This window comes from Rhodnius prolixus, unplaced genomic scaffold (genome assembly GCF_049639745.1).
Source record: "Rhodnius prolixus isolate KJV_2025 unplaced genomic scaffold, Rpr scaffold_9, whole genome shotgun sequence".
Classification (NCBI taxonomy): Eukaryota; Metazoa; Arthropoda; class Insecta; order Hemiptera; family Reduviidae; genus Rhodnius; species Rhodnius prolixus.
In genome coordinates, this window is record NW_027411604.1 from 14007770 (window position 1) to 14034380 (window position 26611).

At 29.5% G+C, this 26611-nt stretch overlaps 2 protein-coding genes across 26 annotated transcripts in view; one reads left to right on the forward strand and one right to left on the reverse strand.

The window, feature by feature from the left end:
- LOC141454100 (proton-coupled zinc antiporter SLC30A2-like) overlaps positions 1-7921 on the reverse strand; it is a 19259-nt gene extending 11338 nt beyond the window's left edge. For 4 of the 19 annotated variants that reach the window (XR_012458399.1, XR_012458398.1, XM_074127933.1 and 1 more), the window contains exons 1-6: positions 2667-3158; positions 2406-2525; positions 2163-2325; positions 968-1121; positions 728-878; positions 402-642 (exon numbers count right to left, since the gene is read on the reverse strand). Coding sequence is in view for 17 of the 19 variants with exons in the window: in XM_074127933.1 (XP_073984034.1) it covers positions 402-642; positions 728-878; positions 968-1121; positions 2163-2325; positions 2406-2525; positions 2667-2984 (1147 nt within the window). In the remaining 2 variants the exon portion in view is untranslated. The other 15 variants (XM_074127943.1, XM_074127939.1, XM_074127938.1 and 12 more) reach the window with 15 other exon arrangements.
- LOC141454094 (zinc transporter foi-like) lies at positions 6329-25670 on the forward strand. 7 transcript variants are annotated; one of them, XM_074127914.1, is made up of 13 exons: positions 6681-6820; positions 8848-8989; positions 15288-15447; positions 15821-15990; positions 17612-17655; positions 18541-18721; positions 19672-19841; positions 19917-20108; positions 20619-20748; positions 21295-21383; positions 21561-21879; positions 22205-22392; positions 24157-25670. In XM_074127914.1, exons 3-13 carry the CDS (start codon positions 15290-15292, stop codon positions 24307-24309), a joined length of 1794 nt encoding a protein of 597 aa, XP_073984015.1. In that variant the 5' UTR covers positions 6681-6820; positions 8848-8989; positions 15288-15289; the 3' UTR covers positions 24310-25670. The 7 variants fall into 7 exon arrangements, with proteins under 7 accessions (XP_073984018.1, XP_073984015.1, XP_073984014.1 ...); XM_074127915.1 differs by lacking the exon at positions 6681-6820 and adding an exon at positions 7173-7313; XM_074127917.1 differs by lacking the exons at positions 6681-6820; positions 8848-8989 and adding an exon at positions 6329-6408.
- Positions 25671-26611: the final 941 nt, after the last annotated feature.

Below are 26611 nucleotides of genomic sequence, written 5' to 3' on the forward strand. Positions count from 1 at the left end.
GGGTGATCTAATACATGGATCATATTCAAGTGGTTTCTATAATTTCTCAACTCCAATACGAGTAATTCAACATCCAAAACTTTTTTTGAGACCTCAATATTTTATTTCTCAGATTTGAACGTTAAGCACAAAAAAATCGTATTTATAACGAAAATTCATAATAAATACTTGTGCCTTAAAAAAGGAATTCTGAAGCATAGTGTTGGGCCTTAAATGTCCATTCTAGCATTTGTTTTTTGTTCGTTTTATCAGTGGTTTATTTTAATATCATTGGAGAGACTTTTAGTCACTCTTAAAGAAAATGCGAACAACAGAATTTGTCAGTTTATTCTTCACAAAAGGGCTAAAAAGGTTTAGTAACGATTTGGAAGATGTACTCATTACATGCATTTTACACTTACCTACTGCAAGATGAGCAGTGGCAACATAATGACCTGGGGTAAGAGCCCATACATGCAAAGCATGGACACTTTGTACCCCATCTAGACAAGATAAAGCTGAATGCAGTTGACTATAATCTAATCCAGGCGGTAGGCACTCCAACAACACCCAAACACTTTGACGAAGTATAGGTATCGTTGAACACATAACTAATAAACAGCAAAGAAAAGTGCATACTGGATCTATCACTTTCGCATTGGGCTGTGATAAAAAAAAAAAAAAAAATTATTTTTTTATGAATAATAAGTCAATATTTTAATTTCTGCTGCCACTGAAATAGACTTACATACAACTTTATGACTAAAGCTGAAATAAATACACCAGTACTCTGTATAAGATCACCTAATACATGAACCACTGCAGCTCTGACGTTTATGTTTTCATCATGATGCGAATGTTCATGATGAAAGGAACTACCGTGCAATATGCAACCCATACTAAAATCAAAAAGATTCATCTAGCATTAAAAATAACGGTTCAATTATTTGCATAATTTATTAAAAGATTTTTTTGGTTTAATACGTACACTATATTAATAGCAATACCAATTGCCGCAACAATCATCATTGCATCAGCATGTATATCGAATTCTCCTTTCACCAATCTTTCAACGGCCAAATAAACAAAAATTCCAGTCAAAATCCAAATGACTGAAATAGATAACAGAGCTCCTAGCACTTCTACAACAGTTTCAAAAAATTATTTTGTTAGAATTTGAAGCAACGCTTTCTCATGGCGACTAAAACAACAACAAAAAACTTTCAATGAAAACAAACAATTTTCTTTCAAAATGTTGTTTTTTCCAAAAACAAAATAGTTTCAAATCTGTGATCTTATGTAAGATCTCTAGAGGGAATATAATTGTCTCTAACAAAGAAGACTAAAAAGGGAATATTAAATGTCTCAGTTGCTTGATAACTAAAGACAGGCGTATACTAAAATTACAAAAACTTCGGACCTGCATCATAACAAAGGTTCCCATCAAAAATACAAAACGGTACTACCATCGTCCACCCCCTGAAATATCGGGTGAACATAAACCTGAACAGTAACATTTTCTACGAGGTCGAAGTCTCGTACCCTCAGGGGTCATATTTCACTTTATTTGATCACTAATCTACTTATTTACATCCACTCATATTACAACTTCACAAAGTAAAATAAAATAAAGCTATTAGTGTTCATTGGCTCCAAAAACTGCACTCATAGCAAGCATTTCTATTGGCTGGAGTTGAGATGATTAAAGAATTTCAATTATTCTGGTTTCAAATTCATTTTATTCTAGGAAATTCAGCCAGTGAGAATGCTTAGATTAGAACTGGAATAGTTAATACATCCACCCTCAATTTTCGACTCTTTAACCAGCTATTGGATCAGTTGGTTAATACATAATTGTTTTATTTTATACTAGACATAAACAATTACATCTGACTACCTCACACCACTAATGTTCCAACAAAATCTTAAACCTGTGAAGGACTTATGGAGAATCTACAATGGGTTGACGTACCCACATACAAAAACGTAGCTTCTCACACAAGCTATAAACGCACTGTTTTTAATTAAATACATTCTGCATACAAACACATCTAAGGGAGCCGCCACTAATCTCCTAAGGGCAAAAGATATGGGAATAAATACTACATTAACTGAACATCTGTTAACAAGAATATAAACATCAAAAGTTTCTTTAATTAGAAAAATATCTGTGTAAATCTTACCGGCTCTGTGATAGCCATATGTGAACCGATTTGTTGGGGGTTGACCCGAAATCCAGACTGCGAATAAACCAACGAGAAACCCGACGCAATCCGAAAGCAAATGTGCAGCATCAGTCATTACTGCAAGACTACCAGCAATATAACCTCCTACCAGTTCAATAACCTTGTAAAATTTTAGAAAAGCTAGTAAGATTAAAAAAATGTAACCGAATTAAAAAATAGTGTAAGCTCTACAATACTTACCATGAAGATAAGACACATTGTTGTGGCAGCTACTAACTTTCTCCAAGCATGCGAATTTGTGACAGGCATTGGTTCTCTACAGTAATTTGTTAATTCAGAAGGGTAGTTTGAAAAACCATCCTAAAAAATAGTACATATGCACTTAAATTTAAGAACTTTACGTGCAAGTTAACATAGTAATAATTATTATATAAATCAAACCACGCCATCTGAGGAAAATTATTTATTCCCAGTAGCAAGTTCAGTATAAAAGACACTCACGATACCGTTCAACAAAGGAACATCTGCATCATCTTCTGGACAACTCAGTGATATTTGTGACTTACTATCCTTGCTTTTCGTAGGTGCTTTTCGATAAGGTGGATCTGAGTCATTTGTTTCACTATCAACACTAATGCTGGGCCTCTGGACGTAAAAAGATGCTTCTTCATACACGTCATGATTAATGGGCATAGTCACATCATCTTTAATAAATCTATCTTCTCCTAAGGGATTTACACGACCATTACCTTTATAAACAAAATGCGGCTTCATGTACGTAGCCATGAAAAATACCACAACCTTAAGATTAAAAAACATATATTACTAAATTACGAACGATCTGTATTGCCATTCTTGAAGACTTTTGCGGATTAATAAAACAAACATGTCGCGCCGCAAATAAACATTAAAATTATTTAAAAAAGTAGGAATATAATAAAAGATGAAAACAACTTAATTGCAGAAAGGTACAAGTTATGCAGGACAGCTGTTGACTTACAATAATTACTAATCATGGCGGAAGCTTATGATTACAGTTGATAACAGGCTAGGCGCTACGAACTACTCAGTGATCTTGAGGTTATCTCGCAAACCTTGTGACATACTTGAGTCCGTAATTTTCTCAACTCATAGGAAGTCATTTTTTCTAAGAGTTTGTTTTTTTAATTTAATACATTAATAATTATAAATTTAGGTTTCATAAATGCAAGAATTGAGAGTCTTATGGTCATATTGAGACAATCATAGGGGCCCACCACCTTTTGGCTGTAGCATATGAAGTCAATTATAAACATTTCACAGATTGTCTTTTTCTTGAATCAGAGTATCTTAACATTAAATCAAACTATCTTATACATTATCATGATTCCCTCAACTGTGTGAAATTCAATTATCAAGTTTAGATCTTGACCAAAAAAAAAAAGTAACAAATCGATAAGTAAATTTCGGACCTTGATGCCAGTAGCACAGAGAAATGATCATGTTAGATACATATATCCTTTAGAAAAAAGAAGACAATTATTTAACATGCAAGAACATTTGTTTGTGATTATGAGCCCAAGATATCGCGCATTGGAGCACTTCTTACGGTTTATATTGATCATTTGCAAATTTCTAAAAAAAATGTTAAATTTAGATAAAATATTATATGGGAATATTTTATTTAAAGAAATTGACTTTGTAATTTTTTTTTATTGACATGCGAAGAATAGATAGCGATAGTACCTTTAATTAAAAACAAACTAAAAAGAGTTTCAGAAAAAAAAATATACATACAAAACTTGCTTAAGGAGCATTTAATTGCTTTTACTATCGTGAACTGTTTAATTGTTTACTACCAATCAGACCCTACTACTATTTATTCATCTTAGGGAGGGAAACCTTACCAATCAAAAACCACTAGGGATACCCGAAAGAATAGCAACATAGGTCTAGCCTCAGGTCTGATCTATCTAGGATTCACAGCTATTCGAACAAATCGAGCTTCGAACAAGCTTAAGCCAAGCTCCTCTAACAAACCAAGTCCTACTATAAATCCTAACACTCCAAACAATCGTAAACATCACAAGCTCAACTAAAAGAATCTGGTGAATCCCATTTTTGTCAAGCTGTCTCCTTAACTGAATGATCCAGTGAGGGAACCAAGATCTGTAAAGATCCGTATCTGAGAGATCCTTAAAAGACCGGATAGCATTTCACAATCGACGCCGGAAAGGCAATCAAACACACGGACTGTCGGCTGCCCACAAAGCTCATCCATAAGGTTAAATGCTGCAGTGCCGACCACGCCTGGAAACCCGAGGTACACTGCTGGTTTGGGACTGATGTGGGGCCTGATTTGGCCAGCCTCAACCGAAACACAAATAGGATTAACCGTGGCTTGGAAAACAATGGACCATTTCCAAGAAACCACTAAGTGATCCTCATTCTCAAAGTAGAACGCCACTCCAGATAGTTCCATACACCCTGCAACTACCCGTGTATTACCTAAAATAATTTTCGGGTAATTGACCTACCAGTTCTCTTAGAAACAATAAATCACAATGAAGACCATGTTTTCAGACCCAACTCCATCCTATTTACATAGGTATTGTCTTCAATACAAAAATTGATGTATGAAATCTCTAGAGCCGCTAAAGCCTACTAGTGGCACCAAAATTCTTTTGGGGTTCCGATATGAGGTGTGTAAATGTTATGGGAGTTACCGCAGGGTTGCTTTTGTTAAGCATAGATAATTATCTAATAAATAATTATCTAAATAATTATAATCCAAGGTAAAGTTAAAGGGAAACCAAGATCCTTAAAGAAATGGCTAAGCTATTACTCCTTTCGGATTCGAGAGCTTAAGGATAATTTAAAAAGAGAAGAAAATTCGGCGCAACTCAATCATTAACAAGTAATAAACATAAGGATAATTAATGTTTAAATATTTTATTTATTATTATGTATTGTATATAATGCTTTTACGATTACTGCATAGCGTGGATGTTAAAATATGTATATGAACTGTCCCAACAAAAAAATAAAACAAAAAGTCTTAAGTTTCTGTGATTCAATTTTAAAACTAATTTCTGATATTGCATTAGCGTTGTTTTTATGGTATTTTTTATAATTAGTATTTCTCAATCCAAAAGAAGGTAAAAAAAAAATTAACTTGTTTCAGAAAGCAGATTTGGTGACAACAAAGATTTTGCATTTCTTTTTTATTCAAAGGAAAATTTTGTTATCTCTTGACATATGTATGTATAAATAAGGTCCTGAGGAAAAAATCTATGAAACATGCTATCCTAAATTTTATTATTATTATTATTTTGTCTTTAATAAATCGCGTTTTCATTTTCAAATTAAAAAGAGCACAGTGATGAGCTTGTTAAACCACCCACTTTTCAGCTATACTGGCTTAAATCATTTGAGACAACCGTGTAACTGGTATTGATCATTCAAGCAATTGCCCTAAATTAAATATTTATTTGCTGAATATAAACTCTAGTTTTTAATGTATTACCAAGATTACACAAATAATGTGTAGATCTTGGATCTCAGTTTTAGTTAAAATCCAATTTTGAGTCAGAATACACTCGAAATCATGATACTTTGTTTCAGTGCTTTTGAAAGTGATACTGATTTAAATTCAAGATGCCAATTATTTCCTTGAATTATTTAATTTAATAACATAATTCTAGATCTAGGAATTTAATAGGAAGAGTATTTGTAAATGAAATAGTTAAATGTTGTTAAATTAGTCATCTATTGAAATCATTGTTTTATCTTTAATTTTATGAGTTAGAAAAAAATTTTATTCCTCTTTTCTTAGAAAAATCTGTATTTTGAAAAATTCATAGTATGGAATGAAAGAGTTTTCAAAGAACACAGGAAACAATTAAGTTAAACATCTTAATTTCTGTTACCTTTATTAGATGTACCAACTACTCGGCACTTGATAACGGAGATTTCCATATATGTATGCATGTAGGTTTATTATTTTTCTGAAATTTATCCAATAAACTACTATCTTCAAAATGAAGATAAAATGAAACTTTTTTCTGCACAATTGTTTGCACAAAATTTTGTAAGTGACTTTTATGTATTTATTATCCTTTGATGAGAGACAAGTTTGTTCAGAATATATAAGATTAGTGTATTTTTGAATGATTGAAATTTACAGGTTACAGGATCTTCTATCATATCTATTCCCTAAAAAGAAAATGTTCTGAAGATATTTGATATAAACTTTTTTGCACAGGTAAAATGTTTTAACAGAAATTACATTTTTTTTATGATGAATAATTTTCTTAAACCTAGTTACACAATAATTAATTTCTTTTCAAAAAAAAAAAAATTACCAATCTAAATGTGTTTAAAATTGAAAACACTGTCGAAGGGAATCATATTTAACCTCTTAACTTTCTGCCGGTAGGGACTGTAATTGATATATATGTATATATACCGAATGGTTGCCATTTGTTGTGGTTTCATATGAGACTTAACATGTACTTAACTTTCATTGCAGTTGCATTTAGGAGTTTAAACGTTGTATACCAGTTGAACTTGATTTAATTGATTTAACATAACATATTGTTGCACAAGATATTTTCTGTACTTCTTTCATTGAAGGCTTTTTTATTTGATCATAAATAGATCGAACTTGTATGTAGGTAAGAAAGACACTATTTTTAGAGAAAATTCCAGTTAACTTTTAGAAATCTAATATTTTCTCATTACGCTGTTATGTGTTTAGATTAATAATGAAGTCTTTTTTTTTTTTTTTGCTATGATTCTGAAATGTAAATATTGACAATGGGAAGGTTCTTATTAATTTTTTTGATTAAACATAGATGTTAAATTAGTTTTTCTAATTAATTGGTAGAGTGATTCTTTCATATTCTAATCTTACGATTAGAAGTTGTTACGATTAGTTGATTCGTTATTATTTGGTAGTTATGATTTCTACGTCTTATCTATTGAACACATTGTGCTTTGCAAAGTTTGTGTCGTTGATGTAGTGCGGTAATTATAAGTTTTGCTGACGAATAACGGTTATTTAAAGGATTGTGTATTGAAAATATCTACCTTTAAGATTCCTTTTCTTCAGTCTCATAAAAAAGAGCTAGAGGTTATTATGTCTTCTTTAAACCATCCTTAAAATAAGTAAGTTAATTTTGTTTATATTACTACTCTAGAACTTTTTAAAATAAAAATAAACGAACCCAAATACATTTTACTTATTTTGATAGTTGGCTCATGAAATTTCGAGTTCTTCACGATGTATTGATTTGTATCTGATACTATTTAAATTGTTATATTTTTAAATTCCAGAACTTTTCTAAATTTGTAAAAGTCCAGTTGTTAAATATTTAAATTCTCCTTTAATGTCACATGTCATAGAAATGTATTCTTATACTCTTTTGTAACTGAATGGATCATATTGAAAGTGAGTTTATTCAAAAAATGGGATTGAACATTTTTTTAATATCGTTAACCTTCAGATTTTTTCTATGCTACAACCAGCTGGCGATTATTAACGTAGGTTTAATTTTGAATTTGGGACTAAAAGAACGTTGAATTTCAACATTTTCTCATGTAACTCAGACTCGGTTCATGTATCTGTGAACTAGTTTTTTTTTTTTTAATTGGGCTTAATTCTTCGCTTCATTTACTCGTCTTTTCATATTGATCTATTTTATTTTACTTTTCGTTGTTTTAGTTAAATGAAGTGAATGGGACTTGCTTTGCTATTATATTGAATTATGCTATTATTGTTTCTATTTCTGATAGTTATGTTTTAAATCTACCTTTCAAATAAACATAAAAAGGTCGTATTTTCTTTCAACCGAAACTAACAAGTATAGCGAATATTTTTAGTTCCTTTTGCTAAAGTAAATTACTGAGGAATATTTACTTTTCTCCAAAAGTAATGTTATTAATAACTTTTAACGTAAGCTTGAAATTCTTAACACAAAATAGATGGCTACTTGACATATTTCATAAAATACAATAGGGCAGGCTGTTTGATGTTACCGTTATTGAAATTGGTTATCATATTTTGATAAATAGTTGTTTCCAAAGTAATTCCATGTTGAAATAACTGCATAAAACTTACATCCAAAGATACAAATGTTTTTAATATTTGCATTTCTTATTACTTCCTCATTCTATTTTTTGTAAGTGAAAATAAAATTAAGTGGTCCCAGAGGTAGAAGTTTATTTTTCTGTTCAAAATGACTTCAAATAAATGACAATTTATTGTACATACAAACTAGTTGTAACTTTTTTTTTTTACTTCGTTGATAACTTTTACAACTACAACAAAAGTTGTAATAAGTAACTTTAATAAATATTCTAAGCCATTAGTAATTGTGTTGTGTATATTTTTTGAATATGTTTTAAGAATTTTAATAACTTTTTATTTTGCAATTAACATAATTTGTACAAAGAGGAGTCACTCTGCCTGCCCTTAAATTTATTCAGCTTAGAAATCCCGTACAGCTCAGGTTTAGTGATAGGCAGTCTGTCAGTACAAGCGAACATTGTCCAAAGCCTGACAGTGCTTGAAAAAAGTCTTGTCCCTCTGTGACCGTAAATGTTGACGATTCTTATTTAAGGAAAAAAAGTTTGGCACTACTTTTGTTTTATTTCAAAATTAAGAGAAAAAATATGTATATACATATTTTAATGATTTAAGGCGCATCGTCTGTGGTTATTGGCGCTGGAGCTTTTTTAAGTGCACTGCCTGTCTCCGGACAGTGTTTCTCTCGTTACAGACAACACTGTGCATCACCGGACAGTGAGATATATAAGAAGCTCCTAAGAAGAGAAAATAAAAGGTGCGTCGTTGACATTTAAATTAAATAATAAGGTTTCTAAAGATAAATCTTTAAAATTTTTCTCTCTTCAAAATAAGAGAAAAGTATTATAAAAACAGTTTTATGGTAAACGACGTTTGTTCCTAGGGTAAGAGTGCGGGGAAAACAAAAGATTGCTTACACCATTTTGTGTCTCGTCTTAAAATTTAAAAAAAGTCTTTGTAAACACCTACGATGTATGCGTCATCTTCATGTATAATAAAAAGAGAAATGCCTAAATAAATAGAACTCGAATAAACTATTAAGTCTGAGCTATAAACAAATTAGAAACAAAAGTATAAATAAACAACTTTAGTGCTTTGGGAATGCTCATCGTTAGAAAAAACAAGTTTCTTCACCCTTAAAAATTAACAATATTGATTATGAACGGTTTTTTTTTACTTGTCTATTCGATAATCTTTGTTACTGAAAATTAGAACTTCGGATCTTTTGTTGTCTTTTTACTTTGATATTTCTTATTTCTGTAAGAAGATGGTTTCTTCTATCACCATTTTTTAGACTAACATTGGAATTTTAATTAAATTAGATTGGAGATCTCTTAATTATGTATATTTTGTACAAACTGTATACTTAAAAAAATAATGGGGTCATAATGTAAAAATTAAAAATGCGGATCATAAAATAAAAATATCAGTACCAACGAATGTTTTATTGATGTTTATAAAACACCATAATGATTAATCGTTTGAACTATCTTTCTACCTGACTATTTGAAGAGAATACTTCCAAAAATATTTAGACACAATCTAGATATAATTCTGGAATAGAGGGTTGTTAACATCAGACCTTTGTAGATTGAGGTTTAAAGTTTATAAATTTTCCAAATTCGCTTTATTAATATTAGAAGAAGTTTATTTATGGTCTGTCTCATGTTATGAGGCCCTTTATACATGAAATTTCGTTTTCCTCAATGTTTCTAATTGATTTTCTAAAGAAATTTCACCTTTTTAAGGTTTTCTTTTATGAAAGACAAGCTATTTTATTGGCTATAGGCTAATTGTATACCCATCTTTTTTTTTTATCTAAGTTCATCTTCTATTTTCAGTACTTATTTTTTTATTTTTTATTTAAAAAAAAGAAGGAAAATTTGAGATTTTAGAAAATAGATGAAGGGAGGTGGACGGAATCAGGAATTTTCCCTAATTTGGAATATCAAGAGCTCTATTCACATTTTCGAGAGTTAGTCCAGTCTCCCACGCTGTTTCTTTGCATATATTTCACTAATAAGATTTTTATTTGTTTCGGTTGACCAGGAACCTAATTATAAGATAAAAAATGGCTACTTTATTGCTGAATCTAGTAGTTAAGCAATTACTTCCAGAAGCACTTTTTATTTCAAGTGAATGAAGTAATCAAGTAAAGTACTTCCTACTTTTTTTAGGCGGACTTTACTGTAAATTTCTATTATTAACTATTAAATAAAATCCAAGATCTAGATCGTGACTTGAACTTAGTTCCTCAAAACATCTTTGCTTTGTGGGCCTAGTCTCTAAGCGCTAGGCTATCGTGGCGCCTAATTATTAGCCATTGAAGTGTTGTGTTGTAAGCCTAGCTTATTTCACAAAAGTTCTATTTAAGCTCACGAATAGTTTCTGTTATTTTAAATGCCGAAGAATGAGATAAGAAAAAACAAAAATTAACCATGTAATTTGAAAAAGTGGTTACAATAAGTCCATTTCCTCAAGTAAATATAAATGTAAGTAAAACTAAGTAAATAGGATGCAAAATAATTTTATTTGATTATTTTATTGTATCATTCCTACGCGTTATCTAATTGCATTTTCAGTTAACTTATATCTGGATTTATTTATTATAAATTAGTATCAGTCGCTTTAATAGTTATATTTTAACTACAAAAGTAAAATTAGTATTTGTTCACAAATAAGGAAGTATACCTTACAATTCTCTCTTTTACTATTCATATCATGTCATCAATTTCGTTATTCGTTGCATAATTGTTTTAAATGGGCTTGTTAAAAATTGAATTGTAACTAGAAGTCAATCGACTTTAATTGTGTTTGACTAGCGTCTCTTTAATTCCCATTGTTTTGTATTACGGTTTCTATTTGGACATTTTGTGCCGGCGAGCAGAGAGATTTATTTAGCTTTCATTTGAAAAATAAATATTCTGGCAGGTAAATTTTTATATAAAATTTATTTATTTATTTTGTGTGACCCTTCATTAATTTTTCATTTATTCGAAATAAATATTTTTAAAAAGTAAAAAGACAAATAAATAACTGAAAAATTCAGATCAAGGAGAGATTATGAAAAATATTTCCCGTTATAGATATTTATGTATATATGTATGTGTGTATTTATGTGTATGTATCTACATAGTTTTCATTATTTTTTCCTAATTTTGCAAAAAACATTTCGGCATCATCTTATATCTATCACCACCAGATTTAGTTCTAACACATTGTTTTCTTTCCATTCACAAAAGGTTGGATTATTTTATTTTATTAAAAAGTAATCCCTGCACATTTTTTTCATTCTAGTACATACATCTGTGTTAAAAGATTTTTTTTTTAAAAAACACTCAAAATACAATTAAAAATATTTCTTTTTTTTTTAAAAAAAAAAACATTCCTAATTGTTAATAAAAAAAAAATGCATAATAAATGTTTTAAGTCTTAAATTTTTAGTTGTAAGAATGTTGAAAAAAAAAAACCGAAAAAATATATCTAGAAAGAAAATGTCTAATATTAGGAAATAAAATATAATTAATGTAACAGATCAAATTAGGTAGTAAAAAAGAGAAGTAAATAGAATTTGAAATATGTTAAAGCTGATGTTGAGTACATAATAAGGTGATGCCGAAACATCTTCTGTGAATGAAGAAAATATGAAAATTATTGTTTAAATGTGATTTATTGCTACATAACCATCAAGAGAAATAATTCATCATGTTTCATAATGTAATGAAATAATAATTTCCAACCTAAAAAGAGGTAAATTATAATAAAAATTTATTATACCTTTTTAAGAGTGTCACTCTTAAATATTTATTAGATATTTTTAAGAATCTCACTCTTTGTATGTGGTCATACTACATCATTCTTAGTGTTCGTAAGCTCAGTTATATTTAGATATTTGAACATTTGATACTAAGGCCGAGGTTGTCACTATATATGAGTAATTCTGTACTCCAGAAATAGTTAGGGTGAAACTCCATAGATTTCCAATTTGTGTCACATAAGATGTTACAGAATTAAGGTAACCAGCGTTTGGTACATTTTTTTTGAATAAACTATCAAACGAAAGCTGCGATGAAAAGATGCGAAATAATTAGAAAGTTTCCACATTTCTAATAAATATATTTCCTTAAAAGAGGTAGTTTTCATTAAATGTTCAATTTCACTCTTTTTTTGGTAATCAATTTTTGGGATTTTGAATGTTTTGAAATGTTATTTTGAAGAGGGCCAACATTCTCAGTAAAGGTGTATTTTTCCTAAAATCATTGACTAAGATATTTAATTTATCTTACAAATGTATCGCAAAGTTTTTCTAAATTTAAAATGTTCCCAATATGTATGCGCCAGCGATTAATATAATGAATTATAGAAAAATATATTTAATCATTTTAGAAAGTTATTACATTAAAAAAAAAAAATTGTAGTATATTATATACCATATGGTTCCGTAGGCTTTAGTGGTCGGCCATTAAATCTCACTGATTTTTCAGCGCGTTATTGCTTCCTGGCACCGAACTATCGTTTGTCAATTGTAATTAATATTACAATTAAAGTTAAATTAGTTTTAATTACAGACAATATTTTTTTGTCAGTTGAAAATTCTGTTCAAAATTCATTTTTATGTAACTGTTAAGGTTGTATAATTGGCAGAGAAGTCTTGTAAATATTTTAAAATTGCTATGCTGTTTCCATCGCGATTTTAATGTTAAAGTTTCCATAAATTTTACTATAAAACATTGTCGAAACAAATGATTTTTTGGGATTGTGGGAATTTGCCATTTTAAGTTCCTTTCTGCTTTATATGTTTGCTATCAGAACTTAAAATTAAAGAAACAAGTAATTAAATATTTTAAAAAAAATTCTGGTTGACAGGAGTATTAAATGATTTGACTGATTGAATATTTGTTATATCTTAATTTATATTTGTTACTTCAAGTGATATTATATCTAGAAAACAGTTGATGTCAAATATATTTGCTTATATAATGAAGATTAGAAAAGATAATGAAAATACTTTTTCTTATACATAACTTACAGTCAAAAAACTGTGTCACTAGGTTATTAAAATTTAATTTAAGTGGTCAAAACTCAGTGTACTTTAATATCAATTAAAATGATTCAATCTGATTCGCTCGGGAAAAACACCACATGATTTTTTTTTTAAATAATGGCTAACCAATTCTTTTCAATATTAAATAATTTGTTTACGCTGTGTGATTCTTGGTAATTATCATAAACTTATCTTTGGAATTACAATGTAGTGCATTCATTTAGATTTATCGCGTTATCGCAGTTATTAAGTCAAGATAACTTATTCAAACTCAGCATTTTAAATACTTCATACTTACTGATACTCTGTTGGATATGAAATCGATACAGTACATTGAATTGTATTATTACAGCTTACTAATCACGATAGTTACTTACCTAGAAGTGATTTGTTCAATTAAAAATAATAAAGATATTATGTGAATACAAAATATCAACCCAATATAAGTAGATAAAAATAAGTAATCGAAAAACAAAAATAAATTAATATCGAATAAAATTAAATCGTTTTTATTTAACTTTTAATTACAAGTAATTTTGGGAGTGAGAGGGTGTGGGTAACGAATCTCGATAAAGTACTTTCGCAGTCTAAATATTTATACACCATTAAGGAGAGTTATATGTGTTGTGCTAAACTCCTTAGTTTAAATCAAATTGCGGGCATTAAGTACTTTAAGATTTTTCGTTTTTATTTTAACAATTTTTCTAAAATGAAAGGGGAAGGCTTCTTTCCAGAATATCATTTATGTACAGGATTACAAACAGCTGAATGTAAATATTAAATAATTAATTCGGAAAAAATTCTTGATTTAAAATCTTAAGAATGATAATAAGAGAAAATTTGGAGTGAAAAGAATTTTTTAAGCTCAAACCACAAAGAGGTAGTTGTCTTGAATATAAACTGGACGATTTGTAGAAATGATGCAATATTAATTTATCTAAGTGAAAGAACAAGTAACGTGTTTATCTGTAAATCATTTCGAAAATCTAAATATTCTTAATGTAGTAACTTTTTACAGTAATAAAAGTGAATATAATAAGCAAGGAATGAGCATTTTCGATGCCCTCTTTTAGGCTTTTAATTGAGGCCAGTCGTGGAGATGCATATTTTCGAGCTGTTTTACTTTTCAAACGGCAGTTGTTTATTTTCTACTCAATATGTCTTTTCAATGAATTTACCTTGGTACAAAGAGGCACATGTTAGAGGTGTACAGCTCACCTAGCCGTTTTGTCTGTTCGTGGAATGTGTCCTGTTGCAAGAATGAGAATGAATAGTTTACATCCTCACATAGTTGCACAAATATCATCCGCACAGCTGTGTGTTTTCTGTATTTTGCATGGTGTTGATATGTGATCTGAAGGTATTATTGTAATCTTTTTTAAATATAGTTTTCTTGTATTTTCCTTTAAATTATTGGAACACCAATAATATCAATTTGTTAATAAGTTCTTCGCACTAAGTTACATCTAAAAGATCCACGAGGAAACTGTCGATTCTCAAGAATTGGTATCTTTTAACTATGAGTAGTGAGTGCAAATCATTTAGCTGAACTTCTCCTTTCTGTCGTATAAGTATATGATTTCGCGAAAGTAGTTTGTCTTTCAGGAACGGAATATCTTCCAATACCTTTTCCCAGTAGTACTTGCACTGTAAAGAAAGTTTTTATGATGTGTATTTTAAATTCAATTTTGAAGGTATAGTCACAAATAGATTTCCAGCGCCCAGGAACCCCGTTTCATATCGCCCTCTAGTCATTTTCAGGAGATACCTGATGTTTGATTTACTAAATACTATTTTTCGCGAGATTTTTGTATTTTGTATTAGTACAATGACGAATCCTTGTCAAAACGTTATTTTATCGAAGTAATTAGTTTGAAATGGTTTTTGAATGACCTATAGAAATTTGGAAAATACAATTTTTTTTTTTCTATTGATTTAATCAAAATTTATGTTTGTTTGAAAATGCATACAACTCTGCATTAAATTTTACTGGTGGTCTTATGTTGCTTAGGTATGAGCAGCGAGTTGGTAACAGCATGTATTTTCTGTTTGCTATGTGCAACGCATACACATTGTGCATCACACCATGTAGATAATGATACGTATGCAACAATTCAATACAATGACGAAGGTGGTGGTCGTACAACAATAAATAATGTATTTATACCTAAGTAAGTGTGAATTTAAGATATTTTTAGTTATTACAAAGTAACTTTTTTTTTGTTTAATTGAATTTGGTGAGTTTATGACTGTCTGCAGTAGACACACGAAAAAATTTATACTTGGCACGTTTCCCTGACAGATGGAAAGATTATGCCAAATTTGTGTTAAAATTGCTTCTTTCTGAATATCTACTGCAACATTTACAACGTTCTATTTTTTTAAAAATGTTTTTATTGAAATGATCCTCTTTATTATTTGTATTTTGAGTTAGTACAACTTGGTAATAGATAAAACATGTTTATAGAATACACATTTTTGAAGAAAAATATCAATAAATAATGTACATATATTTACAATATATTTTTATAACATTTGTTTCAGAAAAGTAATGAGAAATGTGAGAGAAATAGATAAAACCAATAGCTTATCCAAAGATGATTTCATTAAGCGAGTTTTTGACGAGTTCGGCGATGGCGAAACATTGTCTAGAGCAGGATTTGAACGATTAATATTATCTTTGCAACGTCCTATTAAAAATAATCATCTTGAAGGTTTATTGTTTTTGTTTTTTTTAAAAATCTTTCATTAATAATATTTACATCAACAAAAGTTACTAGAAAATTGGATGTTAATTGGTTCATTTCACATGTTTTGGTTTACCCAATGGTAAAACTCATTTACGGTAAATTTCATCAACCTCAATAGGCCTCTTTGCCACTTCCTCTTCTAACGATGTAGAGGATTAACTGGAAGATGAGGCCACGAGAGCTGTTTGAGGATTAGATTGTCTATGAAATTTGCGTTAGCGGAACTTTATTTGAACGGTAACAAAAAAGACATGTAAGACCAGTGAGAATGTTAAGGTATTATTTCGTACGGTGCATAAAGGGTTTTTCATTTGTCACAGAGTTTGGTTTGGGTACATTTGGAATTGGAGTCACACACTTCTGTTCCGTATGCCCGGTTTCTAGAGCTATTGAAAGTAGTTTTAAACGTTAGTTTACGTTTCAGTCGAGCATATGAGTTTTAGGTTACTCCTCTTATCAGTGTACAGTCAGCTCTAAGAATCGTATTACGTCAGCTAATGAAACAGTAACACCGACCCGTTAAATAGATGGGCAAGCAGATTTCCTTAAATTAAATTTAATATGCACAGATCGTTGTTAATTTATTTTTATTTTCGTTTTGCGAAACGTTTAGGATCAGAGATTATTTTGATCAGGAGAGATTATAACTTGAAATAGATTATTAACAACTTGCAAAAATTTAATTTTGAGAAGAAATATTTACATTATTTTTAAAGTTTTTATAAACTGCATTTTCAAAGCTAAGTGTAAATTTCTTTAATTGAGCTGTTATTTTTGAAAGTGGTATAAGTCCATTTTTCCATGTATCGAGATATTTAAGGTTTTGCATTTGAATTAATTTAAAAATATTCGCAAACCTTAATCTATTCAAGTGATGTTATTAACACCATACACCTTTTAAATTTTATTATAAAATAATAATTATTACAATTCTTAAAAAATTAAACGATTTTTTTTTTTTAGCTCCTAATGTACTTATACTACTTTCAAAAATAACATGTTACAAGAAATAAAAACAGGAGTAAATATAAGTCCATATTTTTATAGACATTATAGCTTTACTGAAATAGGTTTTTATGTAAAAAGTAATAATTAAAATAAAGACATTTAAATACACGAATAACCAAGTTTATTTTTTTTTAATTTCAGTTATATTAAAAATATAAAAATGAAAATTACTCGTTAAGATCTTTAAAGCAAAAAAAAGATATTTTAAACTTATTTTTCTTTTACAGTTAGCATAATATCTGCTAATGAGCAGCGTACAGTGAAGTAGCAATAATAAAAAATAATTGCAATAAAAAAATTGTTTTAATTATAATTATTAGAAATGGACTTAGTCCACTTTAAAAAAAAAAAAAATTTGTGATAACATTTAATAGTCAAAATTTTGACTTTATAAAAAAAATCGTACTCCATTGAATGTATGATAATAAATATGGAAAGAATGTGTCTATATCTTACTAAAATTACCATTAACTCATTTTTTTAAAAATTGGACTTATACCACTTTCAAAAATAACAGCTCAATTAAAACTGTATTAATAGTTTTATTAACACTATGTTATTTGCTTTTTGTACTTAGATAACACTCAAGAGAAAGATGAAAAAAGTGGGACTTCTCAGTTGGTATGAAACTTATAAATAATTAGTAGTTTACATTTTTTACGTCATTATTTTTCGATCAATATTGCAATGAAAACGATCTTGATTGTAGAATGAAATATGTATTATATAAGTAACTCGCTGACCGAACATGACAGGCGGTGGAATAATAATTTTTGAATTAACTATTGCAGTTGTCCCAACAATTTGCATAATCGTGTGCTTGTTTGCATAATTTTGAAACTTATATAACATAATTGAATAAAAATTATTTCTCTCTCTCTTTATTGCATTACTTTCATAATTTCCAGATTTAAGAGTCAAAACAGCTGTTCTTCGACGATGATCTTGAGTTTGTTGTTTTTTTAATTTAAATTAAATAGTGTCCAGATCCATACCACATGTAAACATTATAACAATAACTCTTAAATGTCATTTAGAGGTAAGGCAAATATGCCGAATTCCTCAAAACATCATTAAATATATTCCTTAATGTGTATTTCCGGTGAAATGGTAATTTCGAAGTTAGACTTGGATTAAGAGAAAATACAAAAAAATCAAAACGAGGCAATTTGGGTAAAAAAGGTGGCAAGTTAAAATGAATTGTTGGCGTATCTCTGATCTAGTCTGAGAAGACTTGAAAACAAGTGAAACTTTTGGAAAACATAAACTTTGTAATAATTTAAAATCTGGGGAGAATGCTTAAATTTTCAGCCAATACCAGCCAACTAGAAATATTTTACTAAAAGTTTTTTTTATAGTTCACAATGTTTTAGGGTTGCCAACAATTTAGACGAATTGTGGAAAAAATATCTGGCATTTGATAGGATGTTTGAAGTTATTTTGATCAACATTTATTATTTTAATGTAAATTGACCATACAACTTTTTAATTTTTTAAAATCTATAGTGTTGGAGTTTAAATGCTAGTAACGAAGTAGTGACTAAATCAGAATATAAGGAACTATGCCCGAAGTTATTATATTACATGGCATTTGGAGGAAATGATTGTAAACATGATGGTAAACAAAACAACCACAGCCATCATCATCATCATCAACAACATTCTGGATCTGGGACTTCAGCTAGCGGTAATGTACATTAATTTTTATGTAGTTGTTTTTTATTATTATTATAATTTCATCATTGAATCATCCACTCGAAAACTCGGGCGCACCAACTAACTCATCAGCGACTCACATTCTTTTCCAATCGATCTGATTCCATTGCTCTAGAATGGCACTTGTCTTACAATTGCCTGGCACCGAATTAATGTCTTTAAAGACTATTTAGCATACCAAAAACAATTGGAGAAAACTTAAAAAGTGATTCAGTAAATGGGTTTACTTTAGCGTGTGTTCACTATCAATATTTTATATTCGGCATTTCAGCCCACTGTGAGACTAACCTTGGTTTGTCATTAACATTAAAAAGTTAATTTTTATTGTATCACATTCCTTTAAGATTAAATTAAACCTTTAAAGCTACTCCTTCTTCATGAGATTCTTCCAAAACAAGAATGGGTAAATTGAAGATCTGAAATCAAATCATTGGTGCCGTAGGTCCTTTAGGGGTATTTCTTCTTGTAAACATACCGTTGACATTGTCACAAGCCAGTACCAATGTCTTCAAAGTCATCTAATCTTATAATCCAAAATAATATGTAAAATATCAGTATCTAAAAACTGAGAACAATCCTCAACCTAAATATTCTTTAACTTAAGCAAAAAAATAACTTTACGAAAATTCTATAGGAATATTTTAAATGTGAGTTCTGCGCATTTAAAAAATGGCTTGACCAAAATTAAAGTTGTTATTAAAGAACAAAATTAGACTCTGATCACTTTTGTCCATTCTTTCTCGGAATTAGAAACTGTTTTAATCAATATCTAAACACTAACTCGAAAATAAGAAAGTCATACCTGAATCAAGGAAAGCGAACATGTACCATGAGAGGTTCTTTCTACGATTACTGTTATTAGTAAGTATTTGAATCTTTTTATTATGATTACTTGTAATTAATTAATTTTTTTTTTTGTAGCATGGATATATGCTAGCGTTAGCGTAGTATTGATTAGTCTATGCGGCGTACTGGCTGTAGCAGTAATTCCTGTAATGCAGAAAGCAGTCTACCATGGCTTGTTACAATTTTTGGTAGCCTTAGCTGTTGGTACATTATGCGGAGATGCCTTACTCCATTTGCTTCCTCATGTAAGCAATTAATTGAATTAGTAAGTCTACAGTAAAACAAAAAGTGTTCCTTGCTTTTAATTGTAAGTATTTTAGGCAATGATGTCTAGTCACATTGACTTTCATGGAAAAGAAACTGCTGAAGATAATTCTGAAACGATAAATCAACATGAAGTAAATCTCTGGAGAGGTTTTGTGGCTGCTCTTTCTGTAGCTTTCTTCTATTTTACTGAAAAATGTTTATCACTTATTACAGAATGGAAGAAAAAAAATCAGAGGAAAAATAAGGTAATGACGTATGGATTAGTATTTTCATACCTTCTTATGTACTATAAACTGTTGTAACTGGTCCACCCAGTACGGTCTCGTAACTTCAGATCAAGAAAATTTAATTGGTTCACTACGCCATTTTACTGTGGTTTAAGGAAGAGTACTCTTGATTTGTTTTATCTTTTTTTTTGGTGCATCCTGTAGAAGTTTTTATAACACACAACAATAATTTAATTAGAAAACAAAACAAAGGCTTCTGAGGCGCATTATCAGCAGGGTTGAACGATTTGTTCTAAGGCGTCTTCAGCAATCCAAAATTAGGTTATCTAATTTGAAATATTATGCTAAGGCCTGTTAATTCTTCAACTAGTTCAATTTTTTTCTGTAGATATGAAAATTAGATGTAAATAAATGTTCATAACAAAATATAAAATTAAAATATAGAATTGTGACAAAATTACCATTTTCTCTATAATTTGTAAGAATAGACAATTATGAATGTTTTAATATTTTATTTCTGAATTAAAGATGAATACCATTGTGAGAGTTATGCGTGAAGATCATGGTACAGATGAAGAATCTAGAGTTGGTGAAAAACTATGTAAACATAAGTACAGCTCTTATCCTTATTGTTATGGAGAAATAACTAACAGTACTGGTAAGTTTTTAATAGATACCTTTTACAATAATTTTAAAACCGTAATGTCCTTAAAAAAAAATGACCTCTTTACTAGAAGTGCTTTCCGTGCAAACCAAGTGAAAAGTGAATAATTGTATGTTGACACGAATAATGTGCTTAAGTAATGGCTCTAATCTGTAAATAATAAGCTTTTGAAAGTTACGAAACATTGATCTAATGTGAGAGTAACTTCGCTGCAAACTAATGTGTAACTCGTGGCCCCTGAAGGACATAAATTTTGTTAGAATTAATATAGAATTTATAGCAAATTTTACGCTTTTTTTTTTCAAATTTGTTTATAACCTATTAGTAAGCAAGCTATTCACTATAACCAAGGACTAATTGCATCAAAATTTATTAAGTGAAGATCGTACTGTTAATTTACGGATTCTGCTTATATGGTACCATTTTCAAAAAAAAAAAAAAAACACTATAAAATACCTCTTTAACAAATTAAACGAGGTTTTTTATTTTCATTCAGATTTTCGGGTGTATCTAATTTAATTTACCAATATTTTTTTTCAGATGGCCATCAGGCACTTGCTGATTCAGAAATTAATAACATAAGTCGGATAAGAGAAGAGAATGGTGCAACAAAAGCAGCATGTCAAGATGTAAGTTTTATAATGATATTTACTAAACTGCTTAGCTTTTATGATAATATGAATTATAAAGGGGAAAGTTTAGAAAGATACCCGATTTTTTTACAACTTTATGTGTTTTTATAAGGTGGTATTTATTGGTGAGTGAACGAATTGATAGAACTTTTAAACAAACAATTTTTTTTTTAGGTGGAGAGTGATACGAACAAGGAAGAAGTTCCTAGTTACGAAAAACAACTTTTAGAAAAAGCAACAGATTCTCAAGTTGATTACACAACAATAATCTTAAGGGAACATGAAACACATCATCATGGTCACGCTCATACACATGGCCATGTACATTCAGCACCTGGTTCAATGGGCAATGTAGCATGGATGGTTATCATGGGCGATGGTATTCATAATTTCACTGATGGTTTAGCTATTGGTGCCGCATTTGCTGCAAATATCGGAGGTGGCATTTCTACAGCAGTTGCTGTTTTTTGTCATGAATTACCACATGAAATTGGTTAGTATTTCTATTTAATCGTCAAATTTGATACAATACAATTTGAGAAAAGGTTATTATGAATAAAAAGCTTGGTCAATATTATTGTATGAATGAAATAAAATTCATTAAATTAATTATTAAAAGAAGAAATGTTTGTTATCTTCAATTAGTAAGATTTTCTGAGCGAAGAAAGTAACATAAATGAAGGGATAATTTTTAAATTTAATTGAGCATCATATTTGAATGTTTTCGTGACCTTATGAAGGAATTCTTTTAATCAGTTTTTTATTTATTTTCACAAAAATTAATGATGTTAAAAAACTCTTTTTTACGTATGTTTTAGGGGATTTCGCAGTGCTATTAAAGGCTGGAATGTCAGCTAGGCAAGCAGTATTTTACAATTTATTATCCTCTTTGCTATGTTTTATCGGTATGGCACTTGGTGTTGTTCTTGGACATAATGGTGATGTAAAAATGTGGCTCTTTTCTGGAGCGGCTGGAATGTTCCTTTACATCGCTCTTGTTGATATGGTATGTACGGAATTTTAATAAAATAAAAATATTCCTCACATAAATTAAATGGTAATTTTTTCTATTTTCAGTTATGAAATCTTTGTATCTTCCTCTTTCTACTGATACAATTTTTCGTTAATAAATTTTCGCTAGAAATGTATTTCATTGAGATATCCTCAAACTGAAAATTGATGCTAAGGAGTTCCGCAAGAAGCTATCAATTTTGATTCCTTTAGCGGAAGACTTTATTGAATCATTGTTCAGTTTTGTGCGATTTCCTGAAAGTAGCTTAAAGATATTTGTTTAATTTTTTCCGAGAACATAAATTTCATAGAGGTTTTGATAAGGAGTGGAGGGCTTATACCAAGGACCAGCGACTAATAATAATTTTATGGCCCACGAAATCCATCCTGATTTTACAAAATTTGTTTATTATCTCCAAATGAAACTGATTGATTTAAAATGTAGTAATGAACTAAAACACAGTTTAGAAGCATCAGAATCAAAATTAGTTTTTTTATAACACTTATTTCACAAAATTAAAATTTTCTAATTTAAGAAATCTGGCACAATAAGTTGTGAGAGCATTTGGATTGACATACATCTGCGAATGGCTATTTTCGCAAATGAAATGTACCAAAACATAAAGTTAAACCAAAACTATGTAAATTTATAGTATTTTTTACCTTTACAATTGTACACAACTCAAGCTGCCTAGCAGTATTTTTAAAGAAGATATAAGGTGACAAAAGTTTAGGAGTTTTTTACATTTCCTTCTCAATTCGAATGGCTGTAGCTCCTGTCTTATTGGGGATAAATCCTGCGAAAATATGTGCAATCATAATACTCGCTTACCTCTACAGTGGTGCACAATTCCAACTTTCTAGTAGTATTTCAGTAGGAGATATAAGGTGATAAAGTTTGGGTTTTTTGCATTTCCTTCATATTTTGAATGGCTGTTTCTCCTCTTTGTCAACTAGAGTTGGTCCGCCTTGAATGAAGCTAAGAAGTGAATTGTTATATCTGAATAATAATGTCAGCCTGTCTTTTAAAGCGCAAAATTAATTTTTCCTTGTATAACTGATGTTAATGGCAGGATAACTTAATTAAGCTGAGTGGTTCGTTTTAATGGGTACAGAAAATGGTACCTACTCTTTATGCTAGTAATGAATCAATATTTTAAAGGGATCACCACATAACGGCTTTTAAACAAAACATTTCCTGTTAGTTCAATTTTTAAAAAAGTGCTGAGAAAAAATGGTTTGTAGACATAATTTTACAATGAACATTTTATTATCAATTCATTGCAACCACGAAAGTAAATTTTCTTACTATTACATAATTTAATTTAAAATATGGGCTTGCATGTTTACATTTAGATAAGCAACACTGCAGACAACTAAATTTCATACAGTAATTTTTAATTAATAAACACAGTATTATGAATTTTTTCTTAATTAATTTCAATCAGTTTTACTTTTTAATATTCCTAACAAGTTGAAGAATTAAATAAAGAATTTATTTACCAAAGCAAAGTTCAATTTAATCGGCTATCAAAGATAGATATGAAGATCTAAGAAAGTCGCATCCCTAAAGTTACTTTTCTAGTTTTTGTATTTCAATCAAAATTTGGTTAACAACTTTTTAATTTTTTGGTAGTGTCTCATAGTAAATATTTTCGATGGAAACTAGAGTTGAAATATGATTGCAATACAAGTATAGAAAGAAATTTACGTACTTGAAGAATATATGAGTAATTACTTAAAATTTGGAATATTTCAGATTCCAGAACTGACAAGCAGTCATTCTAAAGAAGGTGGTTCACTCTGTCAGTGTTTACTTCAATTATTTGGACTTATGTCTGGCATTGGTATTATGCTAATTATTGCTCTTTATGAAGAAGACCTCATGACATCATTCCAGCATTCGCTTTGAGAATCATCTAAAGATTTGTAAATAATTTAAAAAGAACAAAAAAGATAGTATTTTTTCAAGTAATTCTTTTATTTCAAATTAATAATTCAATTAAAAAGTAATAATAAAATATTATTAAATTTAAAAAGTCAATAATAATAAAAGTCATCACATTAAAATTGAGAATGTAAGCATATGTACTTAGAAAAATTTCCAAAGCCTTAATAAGTGCTTCTACTACTTAAGCTTACTCTTAATTAAGCTTTTTATTTTTTATTTTTTCTCTTTCTCGAGTATTAACCATTATTTTTTATTTTATTTTTATGTATGAGCTATGGTGAAGGAACAATATGTAAAGAGACCTTAGACTTTTATCTACGCTTTAAATAATTGTAAATTATTTATTACCTAAAGATAAGGGTTATTTAAATGAATCTCTCTCTCTTTCTGTGAGGAAATGTTATAAAAATTAATAAATAAATAATAAAATAACGCGGAGATCACGGGTTTTAATCCAGTTGCTGGCCCTTAGATTTTCTCTTCTAAGGAGCTTCTTACAGCTAACTGTCCGGTGATGGACAGTGTTGTCTGTAACGAGAGCATTGTCCAGAGGTCGGCGGTATAAATAAAAAATTAAAAAATACGAAATAAAAGGAAATTAGTGAGACTGAATATAAATAAAAAATGAGATGATGCAGCTACAATCTTGGAATGTCTGTGATTTCATTCACCCGTAGGAAATAAAAAGTAATAATACAATAATAAATTTTGTCTTCATTATCCAGGTCAGCATTTCATTTTATTTTTGTATTTTTTAAATTGAATACAAAGTAGGTTTTAGTAACAATTATTATTTTTTTTAATTAAATTTATTGCCCTCCATTCTGTGTAGATAATGTGTTCAAGTAATTTAAAAAGAGGATGAAAGTTTGTTAATTTCCAGTAGATTGTAAATACACATAGTTCCTAGAAGTATGTTATTGATGGTATGTATTGTACTTTAATTTTATTTTTAGTTACTGCATCTTTTAAAGGAAATACTGTCCATTTTGTACATATTCATTTTCAGTTACGCTATTTATTCCTTTGTTAATTTCATATTTTATATGTAACAAGCAAAAAAAAAAGAAAAAAATATCTTACTATATAAGTATACTTATATAGCTGCGTTTTTTAATCTTGTTATTCTGTTACTGCCTCTCAGAGTATAAATTATTATTATTTATAATTATTTTACGCAATTTTTTTTTTTTAAACAAGCTTTATTTACTTAATTTTTGTTCAAATAAATGAATTACCTATTAAATCAATTAATAACGTAGAATTGAAAGAAATTTCATTTATGTAATAAAATATTTTTCAATAAATTTTTTTTTTTTAAATATATAATTTGTACCAAGAGATCCTGTGCCAAAGCTCATTTCGGTGGTTGGTGAATATTCCATGTAAAAACCAATTTAAGTAAGATTTCATAGTGAGTTCCTAAACTCAGGATGGTGCTCAGGTTATATTTGAAAAGTAGCTTGTCCTAAGTAGATATCTGTAAAGCGAATAGGTTCTTCATCTACGACTAGACTACGAATAATTATTTTGTTTAATGACTACTAGTCAGGTTCTTATCACATTACCCTAGCAGACTCTATGATTCGGAAACATAGTTGAAGTCAAATCTCTAAACCAAACTGAATAATCAACCTTCTTTGATGATGCAAGAAAGTCCAATCAGGGATACAGAAAACGAGCTAAGACGGATAAAAGTACGCGATGTTATCTAGCAATACAAACCAAACCACAAAAAAATATAAAAAAATCTACAATTATACTACTCGAAAAATAACATTAGAATACTTATTCATACATTTTGCTAATGTAAGGACTGAGTTTTTTTGTTTACCTACCTATCTATACATTGCTACGGCCCTACAAGGACCTGGGCCTCCTCCACTGAGGAATTGTAACAATATGTTTTGTACGGAGTAGGTTTGTTAGCCCTACGTCCAACCACCAACCTGGAGGTCCAGAGACCTTGATTTTAGAGTGTCCTACTACTATGGCTTATTAACTCAATATATCCATTGTTTTATTTCAGGGTTTCTAGGTTAGGTAAGCTGCTTTCACCACAGCTAACAAGTCTCACCTACCCGCTGACAGTCGTTCGGCGAAAACGAGAGGGCACCACGAGTAGGGGACTGAAATCACTCCTTTTTTGTTTAGTTTTGCAAAGTATCTCTTAACTACTCTTTCAGGACTTATTTACAAATTTCGCCAGGAGAGATGTTTCTCATTAAAAAAAAAAAAAAAAAAAAGTGACGTGAAAATTCAA

Bases quoted from the DNA above. Each gene is read 5' to 3' on its own strand.
- LOC141454094 (XM_074127917.1), top strand. From the start codon at position 15,290: ATGAGCAGCGAGTTGGTAACAGCATGTATTTTCTGTTTGCTATGTGCA. The intron at 15,991-17,611 runs GTTTATTGTTTT...TTTTGTACTTAG, and splicing joins TAAAAATAATCATCTTGAAG to ATAACACTCAAGAGAAAGAT. The intron at 20,109-20,618 runs GTAATGACGTAT...TCTGAATTAAAG, and splicing joins AAAATCAGAGGAAAAATAAG to ATGAATACCATTGTGAGAGT.